Source organism: Puntigrus tetrazona, chromosome 14 (genome assembly GCF_018831695.1).
Source record: "Puntigrus tetrazona isolate hp1 chromosome 14, ASM1883169v1, whole genome shotgun sequence".
In the NCBI taxonomy this organism is placed as follows: Eukaryota; Metazoa; Chordata; class Actinopteri; order Cypriniformes; family Cyprinidae; genus Puntigrus; species Puntigrus tetrazona.
Window position 1 is genome coordinate 25,909,289 of NC_056712.1, and position 9,176 is coordinate 25,918,464.

At 35.9% G+C, this 9,176-nt stretch overlaps 1 protein-coding gene across 1 annotated transcript in view; it reads left to right on the forward strand.

The window, feature by feature from the left end:
• xrcc1 (X-ray repair complementing defective repair in Chinese hamster cells 1) overlaps positions 1-8,307 on the forward strand; it is an 18,480-nt gene extending 10,173 nt beyond the window's left edge. Inside the window, 8 exon segments of the mRNA XM_043257710.1 lie at positions 1,911-1,989; positions 2,162-2,255; positions 4,978-5,020; position 5,139; positions 5,758-5,899; positions 5,981-6,071; positions 6,198-6,273; positions 7,456-8,307. Coding sequence (XP_043113645.1) covers positions 1,911-1,989; positions 2,162-2,255; positions 4,978-5,020; position 5,139; positions 5,758-5,899; positions 5,981-6,071; positions 6,198-6,273; positions 7,456-7,563 — 634 coding nt within the window. The 3' untranslated portion in view covers positions 7,564-8,307.
• Positions 8,308-9,176: the final 869 nt, after the last annotated feature.

The window sequence follows — 9,176 nt, forward strand, 5'->3', positions numbered from 1 at the left end:
TTTAAACACATTTCTGCCACTGAATATAACAAAACAGGACAATTATGGCTTTTTATCTGGCTGAAGGCAAACAAACTCACAGTTGTGAAATTATGAAGTCCAATATTGAGGAAGAAAATAAATATATTTGATATATTATTAAAAAAAAAACAAAAAAAAAAATATATATATTATTATTATTATTATTATTATTTTTTTTTTTATTTATTTTTTTTTTCTTGCAATATAATTTTTCTCATAAATATAATTTTATATCATGCAATATTGAGAGAAAAATCTAAAGTGTAAGATAAAATATAAAGTAAAAAAGACAAAATATATGTATTTAGATTATTGTCACAGGCAGGAGTATATAGTTTGTTCTGTTGTTTTTTGGTATGTTGCCCGGCCCTAATGATTATCATAACCCAGCGCTGAGCGTGTTCGGTGCTTGTTTGTTTTAGCCGGAGACGGCCGTGTTCTTCAGTTCTCCATCTCTATTGTGTCTGCTTCGAGTGCCCGCCTCGTGTTATGTATTCTGTATTTAAAAGCTGCATCTGCCATGGGTAATTAAAACAGACACTTCCTTTGAAGATGAGGAGGACGTATCTGTCCACACACACACACACACACACACACACACACACACACACACACACACACACACACACACTCACTCACTCACTCACTCACTCACTCACTCACTCACTCACTCACTCACACTCACTAACAAACACACACACTCAGCTCAGGTGTATGCTCTTGCACAACCTCCAAACTCGTTTTTTTCATCTGTGGAAGTGTGCTTGCTTAAATACTTCTTGATAAATCAGACATTGATTGATCGTGATTTTCACGCACATTTTAAGAAATTATTTCACCTAAAACGTTCAGTTGATTTGCATTTATATAAAGCTCCTCGTTATTTTAAAGGTAAAGAACATTCCTCGAAATATCTCCTTTCGTTTTTTTTGTTTGTTTTGTTTTTATCTTTTTTATGCAGATTCATATAAAAAAGCGTAGTTGCAACTTTATTTCTGAATTTTTTTTCCTCATAATTCAAAGTTGCATCTCTCCGTTAATAACTTGATTGCAATATATAAGTTTATTTTTAATTGTCAAGTTCAAACTCAGTTTATATTATAATCGTATGTCAGTTAATATAATAAGACTCAATAAACACAACAAAATAGATTCTCTGAATTGCATTTTTGAGACAATGTCAGGCTTTTTACTCTGAGTTTTAATAAATCAATTTGAAGTTTTATAAACTATTATAAATTATATTACAATTATAAACCATAATTGAAAGAAATCAATCGCAATTATGGAAAAAAAGTCTGAATTGCATGATATAAACGTGTACATCTCACGATTCAGGCATTATTTTTTTTATCAGAATTGACATTTGGCAGTTTTTAATTGAGATGATTTAAAATATATATTTTATTATTATTATTATTATTTATTGCTTGGCAGAAATAAGCTTGAGATTAGATTTAGAACAACTTGAGTGAAATGGTGATATGCACACTGTATATATATATAAAATGTATAATATATATGTTTCTGTGAGGTTTCTGTAGGTTAAATACACCGTGACTGGTTTGTTTCTGCGTCTCATGTGTGACCTTGAACCAGCTCTTAAAGGTCACTTGTGGGGTTTTTTTACGGCAGTACGATATTTGGCTGAAATTATTAGAAAATCTGGAACGTGAGGGTGCAAAAAAACCTTTAAAATTGTCCAAATGAAGCTCTTAGTATTGCGTATTACTGAAGTTTTAATATATTTGCAATAGAAAGTTGCAATTCTCAATCTTTTAATGTCTTAATGATTTTTGGTGTAAAAGAATTTGACCGTATTGTGTGTGTGTGTGTGTGTGTGTGTGTGTGTGTGTGTGTGTGTGTGACTGTTCGTCTCTGTTTTCCAGGTATCTCATGGACGGAGCCGAGTCGAGTTCAGAGAGTGCCGCCGAAGAGGATGAGAGCGAGGAGGAAACACAGAAAGCGGTAACTGTCTCAGCGCCGTCTTCCCTTCGTGGGCTTTGTTTGTGAATTGCGCGGTTGCCGTAGAGACGGCGTCTTCGGATTTGTCGACTTCCCGACGCGCATCGTCTCGAGCGGGAAAAAACGCACGAGGGATGTTAACGTGCTTTAATGCGACGTTCTCGTGCTTCCCTAGAAAACGCCAGAAAAGAGGCGGGCGACCCCAAGAAAGCAGACGCTTAAAGAGGAAGAGGAGGAGTACGGAGGCTCCACGGATGATGAAGAGCCAGGTAAAGACCAGGAAGAGAAATACAGGATGAAAGGTGTTCTGTCTCGCTTATCTTCTACTGTAAACGTCTGTTAATAGCTTATCCTAGAGAGCTTTTGATTGGTCGAGAGTCTATGAGCATGACCGCAAATGAGTTGTGAATGAATTCGTGGCTAATCTAGTGTTCGTCATTCATTATTCATTATTTTATTCACTTTCGTTTATTTTCCAACAAAGTTCTTCTTTGTGAATTCTAGCCGAAGGACAGCGAGCTACACATTTTCGCGAAAGCCTTATATAATTTAATCATGTTTTAATGTGTAATTTAAGTTCGGTTTTAATTTCTTTTTTTGTATTAGTTTTAAATATGTTCATATTTATTTCATATATATATATATATATATATATATATATATATATATATATATATATATATATATATATATATATTAGATTTTACAATTTCAAGATTGTCTTTTTTTTTATTATATATATATATATATATATATATATATATATATATATATATATATTTCTATTTAGCTTAATGCCTAAAAAAAAGTAAGTTGTATTTAAGTTAGTTGCCAACATTTCTATATTTCATAAAAAAAATATATATATATATAAATATATAAATAAATATATATATATATAATAAAAATATTGTTTATATTTTGTTGTTTGTATTTCTAATTATAATTTTTTTTAACTAAAACGATTACAATTGTTTTATTGTAATTACTTGGAAAAACAGCTTTTCTAATTTTCTTTTACATTTAAGTCAATTCACCATCTAATGTTTATATTTTTCAGCTTTTTTGTCCCTTTTTTTTTTTTTGTAGCTGCATATCATATTTATTACTAAACTGACTAAAACTATTTTATTTCGGACATGCCATGCAGCATTTCTTTTTTCCTTGTTTTTTAACATTTGACCAGGTCGTCTCATGTTTATATCTTTCAGCTTTATTTAATTGAATTGCAGTCAAAAAATATTTTCAGAAAGCGACATTTAAACGGACGCGCGCACGTGGCTTTAAAAGGAGCAGTTTACATGCAAAGCAGGGTGGCGTGGATTTCGTTGTTTCTGATGACCTTTTCTTGTGACCTTTGAGCGTCTGCGTGACCTTACGTGCTCGTGGCTTCATGTGAACCGTGACGGCCGTGAAGAAGATCTGAACGCTGATCTCAATCAGCATCATTCAAGGACCTATTGAGAGGTTTATTGACGTCGTGGTCGTCGTCTTCGTCACCTTCACAAGCCGATCATGCCAGAACAGATAAAGCTGGAAAATCGTTAGCACGTCCACCCGTTTGCCGGGGGGTCCCTTCACTCCGGAGGCGCGTCGCTCGATTACGAGGCAGGGCGGGAGGGGCTGGGTTAATGAAGAGCGTGGAAAGCAGCGCTCCAATCGATCAAAGGAGAGAGCGGCTGCATTGGAGAGGCTGGAAGTGCTAGAGGCGCTCGCCCGCAGCATTCACGCAGACGAGACTTGGGCATGTTTCTCATTTCTATGTAAATCGAGGGGCTGGGAGAGCAAGCCTCGCTCTCCTGGATGTGTTCACGCAACTTAAAACCATTAAGAGGAAAACGGTGAACGCCATTTGTGCTCGGAGGCGGACGGTAGTGAAGTATTTTTATTTAAAAGCGCTTTTCAAGTGTCGGCGTGTAGAAAACTTTACTTTACAACAATCCTTAGTGTGTCAATACATTAGAAATAGTGGTACTTTCTTGCTTTGAGTCAAGTAAAAGTAATCGAAGGCTGCGAGAAAGTACTATTTTCAATATTCATAAGTATTAAAGGCGAAACAAACAGCCTTTATTTTTTTTTTTTTAAATGTAGTGCATTAAAAAGCATGACGTTAATGCTTTGAAATGAAGTAAAAGTATAAAATACTCTTTAAGTATAAATACTTCACTACTGTCTGCTTTTAGCACAACTATAACAATAAACATTGAATATCGCAAAAATAGAGTGCTGCTGTAGTAGTGTTGTTTTTATTAACATTTTATTTTTTTATGTGTTTTACATTATTTTTATTATTTTATATTTATTATTTTTAATGTGTTTTTTTTTGTAATTTTTTAAATGTAATTTTTTTATTCAATTATTTTTCATTTGTAGTTTTTTCTCCCTTATTTGTAGTGCATTGAATTAAAATGGAAACAATTTTGACAATTATTTTAATGATAGTCTAACTTCAGATTTGTAAAATATTTAAGCTTATGATTTTTTTCTAGGTTGTTTTAATTTAATCAAAGGAAGGAAGCGCATTAATGGGTTTATTTTAGTGTCAAAAGATTCATTGCATCCAAAATAATATATTATTTGTGTGTGTATATATATATATATATATATATATATATATATATATATATATATATATATTATTTTTTTGTTTTATTTATTTTTTCTCAATATGTACATGCATGTGCATATTGAATATACATCATTTATGTGTGTACCGTGTATATTTATGTAAACAAATATGCAATTAATAGTTTGACAGCACTAGTTTATTTATATTATGCTTTTTTTTTTAATATCAGATCTGAGATATTTAAGAAAAATATCAACATGATTCATTAGATTTGATTTGCATCCATCAAGAGACAAATAAAGTGAGATAAATGTCAAATTAGAGAAGGCACTTTGTTTATAAAGCATAACTATGCAAAATAGATTATATGATTTATTTGAATAATGTTGTGATTGACGTTTTTAATGTGCATTCCCTCTCAGAGGACGACGGCTCTGGCATGGACACTGAAGATGAGCTGAACAGGTAAGACTCCCATTGCTTTATTACATGTTGATGGACATTCTCATAAGGCTGGTAATCGTTCCTTCCCAACAGTCTTTAGATGGGCTCTTAAATGATGTCCAATCACAGCTTGAAGAAGAGTTATTGATCAGGGTCAAAGTGCAAACCTGCATGACAGTGGTTTTCAGAAACAGATACAGCTCATTCAAAGCATGCAGTCCACTTCTGCTTCTAAGATTCTGCAGAACTGAAAATGCACTGCAGTTTATTTTTTTTGTATGTTTTGCAAAAACGTCTCTCCGGGATTTGATTCGATCAAAAATGCAGTAAAAAAAATATTTAAAATAACTTGCAAATTTATGTTAAAATGATTTTTTCTGTGATCGCAGAGCTGAATTGTCAGCATCATTAGTGTCACGATTCTACAGAAATGGTTGTAATATGCTGATTAGCTTTTTTTTTTCTCTCCAGGATTATATTTTGATGACTATGAAGTTTAAAAAAGAACTGAATTGATTTGTATTGTATGTATCAATTTAATGTGTCCTTGCTGAAGGAAAAAAACACACCCATTCATCTAGCTGGTAGTGTGTGCCAAAAATGACCTGAAATATGTAATAAAAAAAAGCATTGGCCAGGGCCTTTGTATGCTTGTTTCCTCAGTATTTTGTCCAATTTGAAGATGCATTACAAGCAGCTCAAATCATTTCTACTGCTGAACGTCATCACGCTCCGGTGTTTGTCTTGGGCTGTTTTAGGGTGAAATGGAGAGCAGGAGGAAGAAAGCAGCGAAGGAGAAGGCAACAGTCAAGGTGAAAGATGAAGATCCGTACGCTGGCTCTACTGATGAGAACACGGATGCTGAGGAAGAGGAGGATAAACCCATCCCTGAGCTACCAGGTCTGACGCCTCTCCGCTTCATCTAGACCTGAGAGTCTCCACCGTTACCCTTAAATCATCTTCTTTTCTCCTCTCCTTCAGACTTCCTGACAGGAAAACGCTTCTATCTTTACGGCAAGTTCCCTGACAACCAGAAGAGGCAACTTCAACGCTACATCGTCGCCTTCAACGGGTACGACACCGATAAGCGCCGGAGCGTGAAGCCTTCGTAATCCGCTTGAAGCGCTTCAGACGGGCCTTGAGAAGGCCGTAGGTGGAGCGTGACCGATGAAATGATCTGATCTGTTTGATTCCTCAGAGCCGTCGAAGACTACATGAGCGAGAAGGTTCAGTTTGTCGTCACCAGCGAGGGATGGGACGAATCGTTTGAGGACGTGAGTCTCTTTTTCTGCGTTGTAGATGGTATATTACGTACAGATTTGGTTGCATCGCGTTTAAGGCCATAATAAGTCTTAAAAGAACATTTAGTGTGTATTTGGTGTAATGCAATGTGGTTCACGGTTCAAAAACACATTATTTTCTACACACCGTGCATCGTTGTTTCTCCTCTCTGCTGCTGTTCTGAAAAGCGAGGTGTGCTCTGATTGGCCGGCTATCCAGTGCATTGTGATTGGCTGAATACCTCAAGCATGTGACAGAAATGTTACGGCTCTTAGCATATTCGGAAACACAGTGTCTCCACGACAACAATGCCAAAGCGAGAATAAAAGTTACGCCGCCGCGACTTGGTCTATCTTATCTACGTTCGAACGGCTTGTGACGCTCCAAAGACAAAGGAAAACATTAAACTGTACAATATAGTCTTCATTATGATTTCTTATGAGCGCTTAAATTTGGGGATGGAAAGACCTTGTCGGTTATTGCATTGTTGTAAACCAAAACAGCACATTAAAGGAATAGTTGACCCAAAAATGAATTTCCTGATCCTCGAGTATTTCCAAACCTGTATGAATGTCTTTGTTCTGCCGGACACAAAGGAAGATATTTCGAAGAAAGCTTGTAACGAGGCTGTTTTGGTCACCATTGGCTTCCATAGTGTTTTTTCCCCCGCTATGGTGACCCAAAAAGAGCCTGGTGAGTAAATGATGACAGAATGTTAACTGGTGGATTAATAAGAATAAAATATCTAAACGGTAAAATGTGTTTGCTTAACGTAATCATTTATTGATAATTGTTAAATGAGTATAATAATTAGTACCTTTTACTCATCCAGTAGTCTTAAAAAAGAATGAAATGTGAAGTTTACCAGAATTGAAAAATGTCATTGCTTTTTGACCAAGTCCGTTGTCTTTGGCTTTTATGCGCCAGTCATCCTTTGTAAGACGTCTTGTTCTTCCTGTGGAGCTGCAGGCTTTCCCGTGTGCTTCTGCTTGTAATAAACTGTACCTTTGAAAGGCTTTGAGGAAGTCTCCCGGGTAGATCTGGTTCTCTTCACCCAGAGTCATCTGTGCTGTTCTTTGGCAGGGCTGAAGTAGTATTGAAAACCCTCGGCGCTCTTTTAAATTTCTCAAGGTCTTTGCTTCCTTTTACATCTTCTTTGTACTGTTTTTTTACAGGCCTTGATGGAAAACGGCAGCCTGAGCTTTGTGAAACCTACCTGGATTTTTGCCATCAATGACAGGCAGAAGCTGCTACCGTACCAGCCCTACACGGTCGTCCCTTGATCGACCTCTCCCAGCCTCGGGTCATTACAAACCTCCGTCTCTTGTGTTTTTGTCATCTTTTGTGGTCCACAGAAGAGCATCATGTAGGTTTAGAGAACCGGTAATTTATGTATTTCCGTTTCTGCTGTTGAAATCCACTGGCCTGTATCTGTCGCAAGTCTTTGTTTGGATGTCAGATACCAACCCACCAACCCAGAGATAAAAGACTCTGATCCATATTCATGAGCCGCTTTACCAGCAATCCAAAAGCTGTTTATGAAACTGTTAAATATTAATGACTAAGACCTGAACCTGAGGTCTCTTTCAGATCTGACTTATGCAAAACATGCTCATTTAATATGTGTGTTGTTCACATATATGGTTGATTATTGGTTAATTGTTCCATATTTCTATTAGTTGCCCTCGTCGCCTTTGCTCAAGATTGAAGCATTTTATCATCTGTGGGTGTGGCCTACAGTAATGTTGCTTTGGTTAAGAGCTTTTTGAACGTTCTGACAAGCATTTTTAAGAAAGAAAGCACCTGAAATAAATTCTGATGTAAAAATATGGACTAGGTGTATTTGTAGATTTGTTTATGATAGGCGAACACTTTGTCTCACTGTTGTGTTGATGTTTACTGTTTTTATTTGATGCCGTTTAACGCAAGTCTCATTTTCGACGTCTTCCGTTTTGTTTTCTTCAAATGAAATGATTGTTTTGAAGTTCTGGTTTGAAGCATTTGCAAAATAAAGTTACATAATTACAGTTTTTATTCCTCCTGTCTGTCAAACTGAGGTCTTTTTGTTGCAATATTTCCAATAATCAATTCAAAACATTAATTCCTTATTTGCAGGTTAAGATTAGTTAGCAGGTAATTAACTAGTTGGGTGTCTGTCCCAGCAAGCCCCCTCGTTAGGCAGTTTTATATTTCGGTAGGATTCATCAAAGAGAATTCAGAATTTGTACAGAATACGCTGTCCTTGAGTCCTTTGAGTCATTTCCTCTTGCTCAAACTAAACTTTTTTTTTGAGCTAGATGTGTCTTGTTTCTATCCCTCATTAAAGAAATAGTCTGTTTTTTTAAATTGTGTCTCAGTCTCGGCTCACGAGTCACGGCCGACTCGCAGAATCCTCTTTTGTGTTCGTGTTTTCAAGATTAACAGTGAATTGACTTTTTGTCTTCTCTCACAGTATTTGGCTGATCTATCTGTTCTCTCGTCCTTCACTCAAGTGTTCCTCTTCTCGTCTGTTTTGTTTCAGAAACATAAACTCAGCACGTGCTTCAGCCTCGCGCTCATCTGTTCTCCCACACCTGGAAAAAAATAACATCTTTTGAGTTATTAGTGTTATACATAGTAGGAATGTTCACATCCATGTTTACGTTTCTGTTTTATTGAAAGAGCACGTCTGTTTGTCTTTATCCAGCTACCCGTGACCTTTTATTCGGTTGGTAAACAATTTAAAATTGCGCTCAACCAATCAAACGTTTAAAACAAACAAAACCTAAACACGTTATTTTTCCACGTGAAATCAAAATTGACTAGATTTATTGTGTTAGCTCACATTGCTGTTTTTGTGGCAAACAATTAAATGATGTTAGCCTCGCTAAACTTAAATCCACATCTGAAAATGCTC